Source organism: Pavona decussata, unplaced genomic scaffold, assembly GCF_977016875.1.
Source record: "Pavona decussata unplaced genomic scaffold, jaPavDecu1.1 SCAFFOLD_53, whole genome shotgun sequence".
Taxonomy (NCBI): domain Eukaryota; kingdom Metazoa; phylum Cnidaria; class Anthozoa; order Scleractinia; family Agariciidae; genus Pavona; species Pavona decussata.
Genome location: NW_028145475.1, coordinates 4,645,176 through 4,663,803, shown reverse-complemented (window position 1 = coordinate 4,663,803; position 18,628 = coordinate 4,645,176). Strand labels below are relative to the sequence as shown.

Genomic DNA, 18,628 nt, shown 5'->3' with positions numbered 1-18,628 from the left:
GCTATGAGTACGTTTTCACTGACGAAGAATCAATGTATTCAATTACACCTAGGAAAGATTCACAGCTATGTAAACCCAGACTCCCGTTCCCCGTTCCTTGTTCCCCGTTCCCGATTTTTCGTTCCCGCTTTTATCAACATCCTTCATCTTAGGGAGAAAACTTATACTTGCTTAAATATCTCACAAAAGATTGTGAAACAACTGTATTCATCTAGATTGTTAAACTAGGAAATATAGTTCTAATTTATATCGAACGAATCGGCCAAGTTAATTAACTCAACACTTTTATTCCAAATAGTAAATGATCCAGTACTTCTTTTTCCCTTAAAATCAAGATTCAAAGTTGGCCAAGGAGTTTAAGTAAAGAACGTGCTCACTTGCATTGTAAGTGGAAGTTTTTTTCTCTGAGTGAATATCTCTTCTCGTCGGCAAATATCTCAAGTATTTGTATTTACTCATAAGGAACAAAAGTCTTTTTACGCTATTAAAATAATTGTTTTGTTTATCTGAATTTTGTTTTTCCGCTTACTATTTTAGCTCACAACATTCTGTGTGTTCACCTTGGATGACATGAACTTGGAGCCTTATTTACTGAAATGCGCTCATGCCTAAATAACTATTGTGTTATAAAACAGCCCAGTACGAACATTTGTCCGCCGGACGAGCATGGGACTTTTCTTACTGATTAATATTGCAAGTAGTTTCGACTTGGCGTCTTCTTCTTCTCGACGCAAAGTTTAAGAACGCAGAAACTGGGTAAATTAAGAATTGAAAGAAAAATCGATGGTGTGCTTTCATTTTTCCCTAAAACATGTGTCTTATTTTTCTGGTCAAAACCGAGAATAAGTCATGGCTTGACACTAAACTCTTTGGTTATCATGTTTTATTCTTCGCACACGTCTATGTTTCCTTGCTATCATTATCGAGATCGTTATTATCAATAATACAATTGTCTTTTCCAATTATAAATTAAAGTAGATGAAACAAATCATTAAACAAATCACGCCGATCGATCTATAGTTGAATTTCCATGCTATTTTTGCAGGAGCTTGTGTACACGATTGCGTTGAAAAACTTGATTGCACCTTATGTCTGTTGAATCAGCTAATTTAATTAACTCTGGTTCAAAATGATCTTTTACTTCAATCTCTCACCATTTCACACTGAAAACTTTAAACTCGCAAGTGCAAATGAAGAACGTACTCATCTCAGAAGCAAGGTCTCAACTCTTTTATAAAAAAGAAGGAAAAAAGAAGAAAACAGCAAGAGAATGTTTGCCCTAAGTAAAATATATTTTTCTTTTCATTTCTGCTCTCATTGAAAACGGAGTCATCGTTTTCATGATTTGGGCGACATTTTCAAGTGGCCCTTCGCCGTGGAATTTGTATCCACCCACAACGAACAAAAGTCTGTTAATCGATAATTGCTTTGTTTTCGTTGAAGTGTTTTTAAAATGTGCTTTCTATGTTAGCGTGCAGAGGCCTGTCTGTTCAACATGGATGACCTGGACTTGGAACGTAGTTTATTGACATCCGCTCCTGTCTTAATAACGGGAACAAATGCAATCGCCCACCTTCTGTGGAATTTGCATCCGCTTACCCGGCAGACAACAAATCCGTTAAGCTGTCAGTCAGTTTCAGTTATTAAAGTTTGCTTTATTTTCGCCAAGTTTGTAATTCCTGCTGCTGTTTTAAGCCTGTTTTGGCCCACTGTTTTGACTGTTTTGAAACTACCGTTTTAGCCGAGTGCTAAGATAACAGGAACAGGTTCAATCAGCCCACCTGTTGTGGAATTTGCATCCGGTTGCCTTGATGATCAGGACCAGGGAATCGCTAGGCGAAAACGTTCGAAGTTTTTAGGGGAACTTCCATCCGAACAGATATTTTACCAAAATATTCCGTTGGGTGCCCCTGTCACAGTGTCGCCTCGTGAGTCCACAACATTTTGACCACTGTGATTACGAATATCGTTGTCGATAAGAGTGCAGACAACGCTAAATGGCCATAGCATAGATTTTGACCAAGCCACCATTGTCGACAAGGCGCGTGATTACCACAAGAGACTTTTCCTTCAGGCCTGGCATTCTCTGCGAGACCAAAATGCGGGCAATGAACATATTGATGTTTAGGCAATTTATAGCTCACTCACGTGATTTGTTTTCTCGCGGGGTGATCGTTCGTTACGCGTCGTGATTGTAGCACGCGCAAACTGTGAACCGTTGGATAAGCGTTTGATTATTTGTCATTTTTTAAACCGACGAAGGCCGAAGATTTTCGGCCGAAACGTCTTGTTAAGTTTTTATAAACGTTTGGTTTTTAACGTCAGTGTCATACACATTTTAGATTACATTAAATTTACATCCGCTGCATCAATCTGATAAAACAGAAAATCAGCCATTTTATCACAATTGTTTCTAATCTCGCAATCTGATTGGCTATTAAATTTTCCGTTGTCGATAAGAGTCTAGACAACGCTGCTCGCGTCAATTAGCGCGCGGACGTTGATATTGTGGCAAAAAACAAATCGAATGTAGTTTAGCGTTGTCTGCACTCTTATTGACAACGGTATTCGTCATCACAGTGGTCAAAATTTGTTGTGGACTCACGAGGCACCACTGTGATGACGAATATCGTTGTCGATAAGAATGCAGACAACGCTAAACCACACTGATTTGTTAATTTGACTTTGATGCCGATTAGACAAAAATATCTAGTAAAATTAGACAACCGACAATTTCAAGCCTCAGTGGAATTAAATATCCGGAGGTGATATAAGGACACAAACGAAATGTCATTGCAAGTTCCTTCCAGTAGTTTATGTCTGCTTACCTGTACTGTGGAACATCATGAGAAAACTCCCGAAATCACAATATACCTTATTAAATGATAAGCGTAAGTCTATGTTTCACCTTGCAGGGGTAGGGGGTACTAGCAGGGAGATTAAGCTAACCACAACTGCAACGGGATCGTAGCTTAACAAAAGGTTTAACGAGAAGAACACTATTGACCCTGCACGAGCGTTATATTATAGCCAACAACGACATCGAAAAAACGTGCGCCACAAACCCGTCTAAATTCAACACAGTTCGCGCCCAAATTTCATTAAAGACACAAAGACAACCCTACGTTGGGGTTAGTGAAGTTTATTTCTACATTAATAGCTTTATTTTAGCATATTTAGGATTGAGGTAAATTTCCCATACAAAGGCTATAAAGCGCTCGTTACGTAACATACTGAGCTTGGCATGCCTGTGGTTGTCGTTGTTGCGCTAACGGTGTAAGTAAACGCCGGGACAAATCTTAACATAAGGACTGCACTGTTCCCACACGCGTAAGACGAGGAACATAAACATTTTACGACCATCAGCTATCCCGATTGGAGGACGAAAGTTTGTTCTAAAAATGGTGATTTTACGGTCGCTGTAGGAGTGCTTTAAAAGAACATGTATGACTGGAAGGTGAAAAATAGTACGACATACTACTTAGGCTTAGGATCACGTAACATGCAAAATGCATTCGATAAAGTTCTTAATTGAACCCAGAATGGAAAGAACATGGAATATTGAAAGAAATCAGACTGCCGATCGCGAGAATTCAAAACAAAGAAATTGGCGGAGAGGACTTCAAATTTCACTGTCGTTCATTTGTTTAGATGCACATCATTGAGAAGACATTTTACGACAAGAACAAATATATTTTCCAAACAGATGTTTGACCAGTCAGAACAGAACTCAAAAAAGAAATAAGAGCGATCTAAATAAGTTCTAACAAAGGCGCTATTCGTCGATATACCAAAGGCTGAGATAATGAACAAGCCACGCCCGTGATTGATAAAGTGAAGATGTATTCCTTTCATCAGATCCACGTACGAATAGAAACGTTTTGAAGCAGAGACAAGTAAAGAAACCTATATTGACATAAACAAACCCTCATTTGACGATCAAGGAACAAATTCCAAACGCAAGATCGCACATCCAAAAGGGAATAAAAACATTTCAAAACAAAGGTGACGAGGAGCGCTATTGATCTCTGTACTTAAATTTAAAACTAATTAATCAACTGACCCCAACCCACCCACCCATAATTTTTTGACGTCAATGGACCTACACAAACAAACGCACGTACAAACACAATACGCACATCCAAAAGGGAATAAAAACATTTCAAAACAAAGGTGACAAGGAGCGCTATTGGTCTCTGTACTCAAATTAAAAACTAATCAATCAAACCCCACCCACCCATCAATCATTTTTGACGTTAATGGACTTTTTTTACGATTGAGGAACAAATTTCGATCTCGAGATCAAACATCCCGAAGAGGCGGTATAAAAGCTATTCATTCCAGTCAACGAACTAACTCCGCCTTCATTTTGATTTGCGTAAATTCATGGCATTATTTAAGTCATCAGGGACCAATTTGTAACTATGAGACCAAACTTCCAAAAGGGAAAAAAACACATCAAACAAAGAGGGAGCTATTCTTTCTTGTGTTCTTTCTAGCCCCGCCTAAACATTGATTGACACAGTGGCGTTTGATTCCTCCTTGGTACAATTTAAGTTCTAACGCCTCCGTCTACGACTCATCCTTCACTGGGAACTCTTAAGGTATGGAACTGATCTTTCGTAATTATTTGTTGGTAATTTCTTGGTCATCTCAGAAGATATATTCCGCAAATCTGTTGCTGAAAAGCTAACAGTTGTTTTCTGTTTTCTTCTTTCAAGGCATACCAATTTTAACTTGCATTTCGGTCTACAAGCTTGTAAGTACCTTTTACCTGTAATTACACTAATTATGCTTTAAACCAAAAGCGCAAAGTTTTAGGGAAAACTTCACAGCTAACGTAGTCTTGAAAAGTGAAAAAAATACAGGCTAACATTGGTTGTTGTATTTAAGATAAATTCTGATAAAGTATTTCCTACTCTTATGACTTGCATTGGCTAAAACCCTAGTAAAATCTCATTTTGGCTAGTTAGAAAATTTCAAAATAAGCAAGCAAGGTCTAAACGTCAATCGAAAACGCTTAGTTTACTTATCGTTTTTATTTATTTCCTGTATACAATCGTGTTTCATCAACAGGCAATTTTATTTTTGTTTGAACTTTTTGCCAGTTCGATCTTTGATGTGTCTCCGGGTTCCTCTTTGTTGCCATTTCAGTTTCCTCAATCACTTCACACATCTTTGTTCGTTTATTATTTCTATTCCACTGAATACATTTTGTAAAAGGTGAATTTGTTCCTACTTGGGATTCAATTTTTCTGCCGTTCAGGAGCTAATTGTAATAGCTTTATCAGGTTAATAGTTTGATGTAATGCCTCGTGCACCACTTACCACGACTGGAGAAGTAAGGTAACAAGTAAAAAAGTTTGAGTTGTGTTATTTTAAACCTTGTCTGTCAGTCAAAGATACATGTAAAGCTGCGTACTCTTGCGTTTGTGCAGCAACACAATCCCCTTAGTAGTTCGAATGTTGCTGAATGGCAAAACTATCACGAACTGAAAATTGTGACTTATTTTTCCTATCAACATTTCATTTCATGATTTTGGCGCGCATGCAGTCGTGATTAATTATCGCCATAACCCTGAGTGCAATTAGTGTACATTTTTTTAGCCTGGCAAATTTTTGTGCTTGTGTTCTTCTTTCAAGTATAACTGACTATTTCTATATTTTGACCAATATTTGCCCCCTGAAATTTTACTGAAAATTCATCTCAGTAAGCTATAGAATTGTTCAATGAAAGTTTATATAACTACACTTGATGCCGGTATACTAACTTAAGAAGCAACGAAAGTCATTTTACAGGCCTACAGACTTTTGAGAAATTTCCATTATAGCATTGAGTGAGTATCAGTAACAAGCTATCTGTGGTATACTCACCTCCAAACAAATAAAATGAATACATGCACTGAGAACGCCTTTGACTAACGCTGACAATGAGCGTCAATATTGAACAGATCAGAATAGTATTTCGAAAATACAATAACAAAGTCATTACTAACTGTAGCTGATAATCTATTTCTTTATTGTATTACGTTAGAATCTGCTACAATGGGTTCTTTGAAAGGCGAAACTCTGACCCTCAAGAGCAGGGGAGAAACGGTCACCGTCAACTGGAAGCAAGGATCAATCGCTGGATTTGGTGGAGACAGAAGTCAAAACTATGTCCTGTGCGACTACACAACCAGCAACGGTAACAGTGTGCCAGTTTACATTCAGAGCGGATACGACATCCCGCAGGAGCTGAAAATAGATTCCAGGCTGTAGTACGGAACACAGGATAATGTCCTGTTCTTTGTCTATCATGACAAGAACCAGACACCATACCAAGAGCGGTTCAGGTGCAATGGCCTCCAACAGTTCGTCTATGCAGCAAATACCATTCTGAAAATGGCGAAAGGGGTTGACATCTCCTGGGCGGTGGGAAACTATCTGGTTGACGTGTGAGCGATCAACAAACTGTGTTTTTGACCCCTGGGAACCTAGATACCGAATCTTGGTTGGCTCAGTTAATATAGTTTGGTCAAGCTAGGCGAGTACTGCCCAGTGCTAAACACTTCAGACAAGAACTTCCATCATAAAAAGTTTCCATCTTGGATATTTTATTCCGCTTTTTGAAAGTAGCATCAAAACTATGACAGTTAGAGCGAAGAAGCTTACAAAAACACTTTTTAGTTGCCTTATAATGTGATTGTCAATTTCCTTTCTCGTGAGTGTGAAAGCCTTTATACAACTATAACGAGAAAAAGGAGAAAACGTTGCTGCTTTAGGAAAGATACCTCCAAATTTTATTTGGCATCACAACTTTATAACAGTAAAAATATAGTAGTAGTACTCTGTCCTTGTCATTTCGACTACAATAAGTACTTTCTAGTTAGCTAGCTTTTCAACTTTGATTTTTGAGTTTACTTACTGTCAACTGAAGGATTTGAGAAGTATTACTGTTTTCGTTATTTTTATTATCGACATTTTAAACGTTTAGCAGCGGAAACTTTTTTATGCTAGAAATTCTTAATATAACCATGTTCTTGTGTGTATCATTACAGCAAATTTTCCATTTTGAAATAAAATAGATTATGACATGTGTGCAACGTTTTATCATCGTCTTCAAATAGGTTAGACTGTAATTTTCCGTTTTCAGTGTTATAGGGCTTTTAGGTTAGCAAACATCGATTCCTGTTACACATATCCGAGCCAGTTAAAACCAACTAATTTTAGTATATCATAGTCTTCCTTCTGTACTTTGAATTAGAAGTAATTGTACTAGCTTTTTACCTCAAGATCGATAAAACGACTGATAAGTGTTACTTAGGAAAAGTGTGATTGTAGAATAAAAGTAACGTTCATTGAAGCATAAATAGTACAGTGTTGTGTGTTAAGCGATATTATAAAATGCTTTACGTCTTCGCGAAAATGTTTTAAAAGTGGTTGGTGAGTTAAATAACATCGAATTGTATAGACTCTCTGGTCAACAGTCTCATTCTCAGGCTTCTATTTAAGGCAATGAATGTATATTACTGTTATTTTGTCTTGTTATTCTGAACAAACCTAAAAGTCTCCTCGTAAAGAAAAGAAAGTTGGGGGGGGGGGGGGGGAGAGCATTTCAACAGAAAAGTACAAGTCATGGATTGACTTGCGTTGTGCCCCTCGGAATATTGTTTAAAATGTCTTGATAATCATCAAGACTTGGAGATACAAATGCGAGGATTATGATTTTATGAATCAATTCACTTTCTAAGCGCAGTTTTGTTCACATGTGATTTCATTCAAATCCATAACTTTTTGGATCAAACTTTATATCTGAAAAAACCTTCTACTCCCCATTGTCCTATAACTACGCAAAAATAAACTCTGTTCACTGATGAATCGTGTTTATTCAATCATTCTGCGATTAAAAAAAATACGACTTGTGACATCATTCGATGATTTCCTCGGCTCATTTCACTGCTGGGCAGTTCCCAAAAAACCACCGGCGAAAGCGAGCCCTTGTTCGTCTTCAGTCTTACTTATTTGTTCATCTCCTTGCTAGTTGTGGTTTGCTTTTTGAAATAGTATTTGCCGGTTTCAACAGTTCCCTTTGCGGCACCACTAAAAGTGGTCGGAATGTAGAGGGGAAAAAAATCAGTGTATTATAACATTGAATCTTCAGCATTCACCTGGACAACGTGTAGTGGAGAGCTTGCATTCAACACTGGATATAAAAGTTATGATTAAATTCGATTCAGTTACAGTTATAGACAGACTATAGTGTAAATGTACTTGTTTATCAATAAAACAACTCTTCTCGGTTGATTGTCATGGATTGTAAATGAAGCATGATCAAAATCGGAAAAAAGGGAAGATAAATCTCTCATTAATACTTTCAAGTTAAAACGTCCGAACAAGAAAGAATGAAGGGTAGAGGATTTAAAACTCTCTTATCTTTCATTCTGTCTTGGCCCCAATTCTATATCATGATTTCCAGCAATGCAGTTAACTATTTTCACTGCCTGTTTGGAACCGACAACAATCTCTCCATTATATATTCTTGAAAACTGAACGTGATGTTCCTATAACAACTTATCTCGAATTTGGATCCGCTGAACAGCTTTGGGTAAAGGTAAGAAAATTATTGTTACGCTAACATACAACTAAAGCTTACTGGGCTTGGTTTTAAACTTCAACAATCCTGCTGTCTTTTAGGGCAAGAACTGATGGCCCAAATTTCTTATCTATTTATAAATATTTGTCAAATTCAGTTTTGTCTCTGACCGCAACTTAAAGTAGACAAATACGTTTTAAAAGGGTTAACAATTAAAAACATACCTTAAAAGTTCCACTGTTTTGCCTCCAAGACTTCATGTTTCACCGATTAACTGTCAGCAAATTTGATGGCCGCGTCACGGATATCGTGACAGGGGATCCGTGTTCTTTTATAGTTCGCTTACAGGCGACGATCATGCTAGCTAAAAACCTGAACATCTCTACAGAGTTCCGTGAAATTAGTTCTGTTATTCAATCGGGCACTCTGCCGACCAAACAATCATCAGTTGCAGAGAAAGAGTTTTGGACGTTGCAGAAAGGCTTTTGAAAGTTGTCGTCCATCTTTGTTTAGATATAACCGCTGACCACAAAAACACTTTCATCTGCGAACAGGAAATGAGGAATAACTGTACATGGGACAACAGCATAAAATCAAACTGGGTTTAGTGTTATGACTCTGTTTTTTGAGTGTTTTCATTAATGTTATGATGTTGAGTGTTTTCATTAAATCGAACGATTGGCCCAGATTGACCGGTCGAATCTAACGCGGACTTTCTTTTAAGGCAGAAAATGAATTTTAAACATTTTAAACGGTGTGTTAATTATAGCCAAACAATGCTAGCAAAGAAACACATAGAACGCGAGATGACACAAACTTGGGGCAATGTCGCACTGGAGAAGGATCAAAGAAGGATCGAAAGAAAATCACGGTCCATGCAGGAGTGTTAGAAGTGCAATCATGTGAAAAACTGAGGAAAACGCTGTACGCTGTGAATCGAAGAACTTACTGATTGATTGGCAGAAAGCACCAAATGTGAAATCATGATGCACACAGCAAGCAAAACGATTTTTGTCTGCGCTTTTTGTGTTCAAGGTCATATCTACTGCCAAAGAAATGGAAACCTGATTCTTTTTCATAATCATAATAATTTTGACTAAGATTTTCAAAAGGTTGGCGCCCACTTGCTTTGTGGGATCATAGGTCGTGTTTCATTTTGCAGATGTCAATGTCATGTCTACTTCCAAAGCAAAGCTCACCTCTTTTATTTAATCATTGTCACAATAACAATAATCGTCATCGTTATACTGAATCATTTTATCTCGTGCCCGCGTGGATCTCGCTTCCCGCACGCTATCGGCCATTGGCACACAAAAACAATTCAACCAATGACCACGTTATGAAAGCCTTTTAAAGGAGAAGGTCATTCCAAAATGGCACATTTTCTCCTTTCGTCAATAGAAAGGTCATGTAAACATTAGATACTCACCGAAGTTTCAGCTTCCAAGGAGCTTTCTATCCTTATGAAATCCTTGTTCAAAGTAGGCCAAAAATCGAGCACGGTCGCCGTCATCTTGGAATATACTTAGCAGCCTGGCGATGCTTGTGTGACGTCATTGAGTTCAACCTAAAGTTTGGCGGGAAGTTTGAACACTCGACTCGTCCTTTAGCAGTCATGCCTTTTTGTTCAGCACCGTCGGTATTGCTCAAATAGGTCTCAAATAGACGGCCGAAAAAGGTATTTCCTTCCATCGTTTACCAGTAAAGAGAAAAAACTTGGCAAAGCAATGGCCGGGACAAAAAGTTCTTGCCAAAAGAAGAATACTTGTATGTTTGTTCCGACCACTGCACTGATGACTGTTTTGAAGTGGACGACCGACATAATCTCCTCGGTGGTAAAACTCGCAAAAGAAAGAAAACCAGACGCAGTTGCAACTATTATATAAGATTTCATATTAAGCGAAGATTACAAAAAAAAAAAAAAAAAAAAGAAACAGAGCAAGTATTCGTCGTATCCTGATACCGGTTGACAAAGTACCTTCAAGCTTGTTTTCTGACTCCGGTTCTTCAACACAACAAACGCACTCTCTTGCGGTCTTCCGCACTTCGCATCTTCCGCACAAGCACCAATTTAAGTTGAACAGTCTTTCTGCACCTTCGTTCTCGTTATCAGAGCCACTGTTTACTTGGTCAACGTTGCCTACAGGCTGAGCGCACGCTATTGCCTGGTACGCGCAAACGAGCTTAATTTTTAAAGTTTGGCCCTTTGTTTTGTCGCTACAATGCCAGCTTCTTGGAATGTCATTACACAGTTTCAATGTTTCACATAATTTAAAGTACTCAAGTTCCCGTTCCAATTGAACCTTTGAAACAGCGATTTTGTGAAAACATGGAAATTAGCTTTGCGATTTGTGTCAAATTTTGGTCACTTCCGTCACACTTGAGGATAACGCTTGTTTCGTTTGCAAGCGTTTGGATCGTTCAAAAAACGTGCGTTTCGATGGTACAAAGCGTTTGACATCGTTCGTTTAGATCGTTTGAAGCGTTTGGCATTTTTAGTTTCGATCGTTTCAGGCGTTTCAGAATGTTGATATACTACATCGTGCTTATCTTTCGCATGTCACGGCAACATCTTTCGGTAAAGCCTTCGTCTGTTATCAGAAATAAACCTACTGAAGGAATTAAGACTTTTTAATAAATCTGTGCATAACTCAAAAAACTTTAAGGACAAATTAAGTAGATGTCAATTATTACTACTGGATATTCGAAAAACAAAAGCTACATAACATGCAACAAACACAAAACAAAAAAATAGAAATTTACTTATTTCGATCAATTAGTTTTTCCCACGCCCAACAGCTCCGAAAGCCAACAAGAAGCAGCGCCGCTTGGTGAATTATGGCATACTCGCAATATATGTCAGCGCTTATTTTCCGTAAAAGCAAAATTTTGTGAATGAAACATTACATTTTAATAGCACAGGATGCAAAATTTTGAGTTTTTCAACAGTTTAAAAAGACGTAATATCGACTGAGTTTAAAATGACTACAATAATGTCAACAATAGATTCATGAAACGGATCGCCAATTTAATTATCTGATCAAGATAAAAAATTTTAAAATAATACTCTCGGGAACTGTAAATTTATCGTTATTTGCGCTTCACTGTACGTTTCCTCTGCTTGATTCAGAAGGGAATACGGGTCTCATTGGAAACAACTGCGGTTGGTTGACAGTTTAATTCGATAAGGTCAGAATTAATAACTTCAGTCAAATTATGCAGAGGAAACGCAAGGTACGTAAACAAACATGAAACGATCGAAACGCGCCAAGACAGTCAAACATTTGGAACGTTTGAAACGCTTGTTTCAGACGTTACAAATGCACGAAGCAAACGATATGTAAACCAAAATTTTCATGTCTACAACCTCACGCCGTAGAACTAAAACATGCACATAATGCTGAATTTGTTATTGTTATCGTTCAATTATCGAAGACTGCAAAGTGAAAGCCAGTGGATGTGAGAGTACAACTAATGTGCATTTCAGAAAGGTAAAAACTAGGGCGATATCAGTTTTAGTTAATCGCAATTTTGAGTGTAATTTTTCCGCGGTGTTATTTCCGAATTTGCACATTTTTGCGCGACCACATTTTCCCTCTTTTATATTCAACGTGAAACAAGAGTTTTTCTTGAGATTTGCGTGTTCAAAGGTTGATGCACATAAAATTTAGTTTTTATTTTTGTCTTTGACGTTTTTCTATAATCCCCATGTTTTAAGACATTGTTTAGCGTTGCATCAGATTTGTGACGGCCGTGCCAGGAAATAGCGTACGCACAGCCTACACGCTCGGGCTCAAAACTATACGGCTCAGCCATTTTGGTTGAACTCAATGACGTCACGCAAGCATCGCCAGGCTGCTAAGTAGATTCCAAGATGGCGGCGACCGTGCTCGATTTTTGGGCTACTTTGAACAAGGATTTCATAAGGATAGAGAGCTCCTTGGAAGCTGAAAATTCGATGAGTACCTAATGTTTACATGACCTTTCTATTGACGAAAGTGAAAAAAAGTGCCATTTTGGAATGACCTTCTCCTTTAATCATTGTTTGCAAGCATACATTCCAATTTTTATTAATTTCACTATCCATCCATCTACTCAAACCTGGGAAAAAGCTCTTTATTTTATGCAGAGGAAATGAAAAAGACCTTATAGGATTAATAGTCCACCTTTGCTTTGATTTTTTTTGTCCTCAGCTATTACTGTGGTGGAGGGACTTCTTCAGTCATGATGCGGGTCACAGAGTTCCATACGGTGTAAGCATCAGCAGCTTTCTTCCCCACGCAGTTTCCAACATTGATTCCCACCCGAACTATTCCCTTGGGGATTCTCTCACAGTAGCCTCCAATCTGAGTCCGTCTTCCTGTGGCTTTGATAAATGAGCATGACACCATCAATAGCGAGAGGATGGCGGCATTCCACACCATTGAAAGTAAAATACCAGCGCGAACAGCAATCAAGGCAGTAACCGATCCTGAAGTCGCCATTGTACTCAACTTTCAAAGCTGTTTTGTCTGAAAGCTTGTTAAAGGCGCAATCCTGAAAAGGAATAAAACCAATGAGTGAATAATTCACTGGCGTAGGATCTCTTTAATTACTCTGTCAATATCGGTTTTGTAGCTCAAAAGCCGGAAGAATTTATGCTTGTCCTTCAACAGCACAAAATTACGGCAAGGTTGTTAAATGCAAAATTAACCCGCTATGCTTGGCTAGTAAGTTTGTTCATTAACCCTCTTACCTTATTCAGCCAACTGTCCTTGGGATCATTGATGTTCTTCCACCCTTAAGTCCCATTTTACCAGGTGGTCCCGCTGGGCCCTGATTTCCATTCTGACCTTGAGCACCTTTCTCGCCTTTAGCTCCCTGGTTTCCCTGTGGTGCTTTAGGTCCCTCAGGTCCGACAGGTCCCTTATCACCGGGTGCTCCCACTGGTCCCTGGTCTCCCTTGGCTCCATCTCTTCCATTGGTCCCAGGCACCCCAGGCACTCCAGGTACACCGCTGACCGAAGTACTGATGACTGGTGGGCACTGGGTGTTCACCTTCTGTTCATGAAAAAGTAGCAGTGAAATTATATTTTCTTGTACGCAATAGTTTGTTGAATAAAGTTTCAAAAATTATGCATTTGAAGTCTGTGGAGTTTATTTTGTCTTGTGATTCACTGGAACACTACTGACAATATCGTACCTAACTTAATAACGCAGAAAATGGATTTTAAACGGTGTGTTAATTATAGCCAAACGAGGCTAGCAAAGAAACACATAGCACGCGAGATGACATAAAATTGAAGGAGATCGCAATACGATTATTTCATATTAGAGCGAGCTTGGGGGCATGTCGCACTGGAGAAGGAACAAAGAAGGATCGAAAGAAAATCACGGTCCATGTAGGAGTGTGAGAGGTGTAATTATGTGAAATACTAAGGAAAACGCCGTACGCTGTGAATCGAAGAACTTACCGATTGATTGTGGAATCATGATGCACGCACCAAACAAAACGATTTTTTTGAAAGTCATTGTTCCAACTCAAGATCTGCTACAGCTCGTGTGAAGTCGGGAAGGAATTTGAAATATAAAAACACGCAGAAAAACGATCATTAAAAAAAAAAAAAAACGGCCAACAAAGCGAAAATTCTGGTGGCAGATCACTTGCTCATACAGAAATCAAGGGGGCCAATTACTAAAATAGAAAATATTTAAAACATAGACCTGACGAAACTCACATTTCTGCCTGTTGCCCTCAATACTCTCCTCACAAATTTTCTTGGTTTTGCAGCGACGGGAAAGCTTTGATTCCAGTTACTGACAGAAATCAAATGACTCAAAGTTGTTCTGATACACAGTGAAATGATGACCTCAGCGACGCGGAAGTCTCAGCTTTCTGTTGCCCGTAAAAACGAGTTGCTTTTCTTCTCTTCTATTGGTTCTTAACAGCAAACATTGCGTCAGCGTTTGAGCTGACGAATTGAAGTCTTTCTTGACGGCTTGACAAACGTTGTGCTTTCTTGAGTCACACATTCATTCCTATCCGTCGCCCAAACGAACATAAAAAATAAACATTAAAAAGCATTTATAGGAATTTCAATTAACAGTTTCTGTAATCTCGGTATCTGTTGTTTAATACACTGAAACAATAATTTACTCAGAGGACCAGATAGGTATCACTAAGAATTCAAACTATCTGCAAACTAAAGCACGACTGAATTTCAGTCACTGCATGCCAAATTTAGGAAGGCCTTCCTTCTAGTCTAGTCTCAATGGGCTATGCCGTTGATTTGTGCACAACAGAATTTTTTAAATCACAGCTGAAATTATATGAAAATGAAATATGTTTAACCGAAAAGTTTTCATTAAGTTTTAAACGAGTGCTTGCTTATTTGCAGTGTTTACTTTCATTACAATATCCATAAAAACTCACGAAATTCACGACTTGATTCTACGAAATCTTTTTCAGAAGTAGCATTAAGTAAAATTTTCATAGATGGAAACTATGAAAGGAATGAGAAGCAAATCACGTCTGATTGAAAAGCTCAGTTTATAAGCAATATTTGTGACTAAATTAATTGTAATTAATTGGTTGTATTAACTGATGGTTAGTGTATCATTCTCTCAAGGAAAAGAAAAGGAGATCTTCAAACGACGAACTCGACATATTTCAAAATGCTTCAAACAAGAAAATGGAGATCAGTGAGGTATTTTTTTTTTGTTCGGTGGTCGAGGAGGGAATCATCTTTTCGTTTAGTGTCATTGTAATTTGCCCGCTTTCGTTATTTGTCAAGAAAGGAACTGATAGATCGGTTGTTTTGTTTGAACAATCACGACGAAACAACTGGATAGCAAAAATTAGCATATTATTAGGCAACCACATATCTACAAATAATCGACAGCGAATTACTTAATTTGCTCCTGATAAAATCAGTAAGAATATTATACCAACTATAAGAAAGTAATTTGGGGGACAATGCAAAAAGATGTTTAAAAGAAGCAACGGCTACGGTTAAGAAAAAGACAGAAATAAATTTAAAGCATGGAGCTAGAGTTAAACTAAAACCGACGAACGAAAACACAAATTGCTCGCATCACTGCGCTCAACTGACCGCCGTTTCCACATACCCCTGATAAGGTTTCTCCGTCATTCTATGTCTGAGCTGTTCCACGTTAAGTTGCGTGAGACAAGTGGGTTTATAAATTGCGTGTAACATTGTACACAATGACACAGTGTTTCCTAGTTATTACTGACTAGAAAAATTTAACTTGAGAATTGCGTGCACAATGAAATTCCCGACTTTCCCTTGAAAGCCGATTTACCAAGCCCTTTCCCACGTTTTTCTAGAATAATATATATATTTTTGAAGGCATTGCCTTCAAAGTTTTAAAACGAGATTCGTCCATCTCTTCAAGTTTGTGCTCCCAAACTCGATCCAAGGGCTTTTCTCTTTTCTCGTGGAATCGAGCTTAGTTTGCTCAATGAGAATCACGTTTTTCTAGTGTACAGACGTATTTCCCTCTTAAGACATTTTATTAGCTTTAAAACTCACAGCCCGAAGGTCAATTTACGCCTGCTCCAGAGAGAAATCAATGCGTTCGAAGTTAGTCTGAAGCTTTAAAAGGTAAAATTCGGCAAAGTGCTTTACCGAACAAAGCCTATTTTTGGTGTCTTCAGTTCTGGCATAAACCAGTTCCCTAAACTCACTCTGATTGGTTGACATGACAAAACGCTGCTTATTGACTAAATTAAAGTTGGCATAATTTCAGTTCTGTTATCAACAGCCAGTGGGAGTTTGTTAATTTTTCTTTTCGCGTTTCTCGATCCAACCTTGCACTATTAGTTTTCTTTTCAAGGCGATGAATGTAAATGTATCAGTTAACCCTCCTAAATTAGATACGATTTCGCCAGATTTTCACACAGAAAATGACTTCTACAGAGATTAAACAACATCTTGATAATCGAATAATTTATTTTGAAAATACTGTGCGGGTCCGGAACGGAAAGTGTACGCCCCTTGTACGAAACTATTTCCTGTATCTGAGTATTACGGGCAGAAATATTTTCTTCTATTCGAAATGTAATTCGGTATATATTTCACAGCTTTTACTTCTTAAATTTAAAGGCAAAGAGAACTTTGGACGCGAGAAGACTAAATCATATATTAAATCAATATCAATCAAACGACTGAAAAAAATTCGTTGTTTATATCACAAAGCCGGTAAAGAAATGGTGTAACAGCTTTTGTTGCAGTTAGTTTTGTTAAATTTCATAGGATAAGTGTAGTCTAACAGGCTTCTTATTTGAAAAAAGCATCTCTGATAATCAGTTAAGCAGAGTTTATAATTATGAATATTTCTCAGAGACGTTGAATTATGTTCTGCCGTTTTCATACGAAGATCTAATTGGGGAAAGTCATCAATTTTTCCCCGTTAGCATTGTCCTCATCAACGAAATAAAGTGATTTTTCAGATTTTATCGAAATGGGGGATATGTTGAACGGTAAAGAGTATTAATTGTTCAAAAGTATATTAGTCGCCACCAAGCGAATTTTAGAGAAGTGTTTGTTCAGGTACGTGCAGTGTACGTTTCATGAATTAATGAAGGTTTATAATAAAAACGGTATTTGAACGCATGCACGACTCCAGCATCCTGTTTTGTGTTCGCTGTTTTTAATCAAGTATTTCAGGCAATTTTGTGTCCTCTAAACTTTTATCGGGCTAAGCCGCGGTTTGGAGCATTTGATAGTGATTATGAGTTCTGTGGTTTGTTTGTTTTGTCTGCTGTTTGATCGCTTTATTTGAATCTGGCCTCTTGTTTGTCCAGGGGCACTCAACGACAACATTAAAGTTAAACAGTTAAAATGTTGTTTCCTGCATTACCACATGATTTTATGGCCTTTCAAAAGGCAAATTGGCGTAATTCTAGCAGCGTTTTATCTGTTTAGATTCATTAGCTGAAAGTTTGAATTGTCGAAACTTTTAGAATATTTTTCGCCGACTTACTGCTGTTGGCTTCCCAAAACTATATGGTGTTTTTCGCAGTTTAACATCGTATTTGTCCCTCCAAAAGCAAAAGGGCCTGTCGGCTCAGCATTTGAAAAGTTTAAAGTCAACTTTTATTACAAAAGATAACGCTAGATTTCTTCACCTGAAGCAGGTGCTTTTTTTCCGCGCTTTTACCTTCCTTTTTGTTGGACTAAATTCATGCAGATAAATAGCAATCGGTTTTTAGTAGATCAGGGTATAACGTGCGATTATCATCAAGTTATTTCAAGGATTGGATTGCAGGTAACATATTCAACAATCAATGGTTGAAGGCCAGTGATGAGAGTACAGGGTAGCCTGGGTAACAGACGCTTGAACTGATTTCCGCGCTATACCCTGTAGAGAAGCTCTAGAAGTATCCAAAATATATCATTCGAGCTGAATTTTCGGGTGAATTTTACCAATTCTTGACTATGGCATAAATGCTGAGCTTAATTACGCTTCAAGCCAGGTCTGAAAACGGGTATGGATTTAAAAAAAATAGAATACCGAGGAGTACCCCCCTCCCCGGATATTAACCCAACCATGCTTACGAGACAATGTTAATCACTTGATTTTAGATGCTGGAAATTCTCGGCGGTCGCTTCTTCAGCGGAACTGAATAATATTGAGGGTGAAATTGTGGGAATTACCTCTCTTAATGGAGGTGGGGGAGGCGGTGGGGAAGGCGTCCTATCCAAATGTTGGGCGATACCATGTCCAAATAATGACGAACCCATGACTTAACCAATGTTACCGGCGCGTTGTTGGCTATCCTTAGATACCAGATGATCTTGGACATTCCCAAGGGAGAAAGTCGTGGGGATGGGCAGGTAAGACGGGTAATTGTTAAATTTTTTGTTGATGTTCATGTTTGTTTATTGCAACTAGTCAGCGATTTGTTCAGTTTGTTGTAAAGCGTTCGGAAGGAATTGCTGTTTCGTTATTAGTGATTTCACCGACAGCACTGTTCTACATTTTGTAGAAATAGCGTTTGAATAGGCATAAAGATGTAATCGTAATTTTTTTGTTAAAGGTAGATGTTTC

At 38.1% G+C, this 18,628-nt stretch overlaps 2 protein-coding genes across 2 annotated transcripts in view; both read right to left on the bottom strand.

Annotated features, from left to right (window-relative positions):
• Positions 1–9,581, bottom strand: part of LOC146480625 (collagen triple helix repeat-containing protein 1-like) — a 30,588-nt gene extending 21,007 nt beyond the window's left edge. The window contains exon 1 of the mRNA XM_085109848.1: positions 9,525–9,581. Coding sequence (XP_084965974.1) covers positions 9,525–9,560 — 36 coding nt within the window. The 5' untranslated portion in view covers positions 9,561–9,581. The remainder of the gene's footprint in view (positions 1–9,524) is intronic.
• A 3,734-nt stretch (positions 9,582–13,315) lies between these two features.
• Positions 13,316–18,628, bottom strand: part of LOC146480615 (uncharacterized) — an 85,645-nt gene continuing 80,332 nt past the window's right edge. Inside the window, exon 3 of the mRNA XM_085109389.1 lies at positions 13,316–13,615. Coding sequence (XP_084965515.1) covers positions 13,316–13,615 — 300 coding nt within the window. The remainder of the gene's footprint in view (positions 13,616–18,628) is intronic.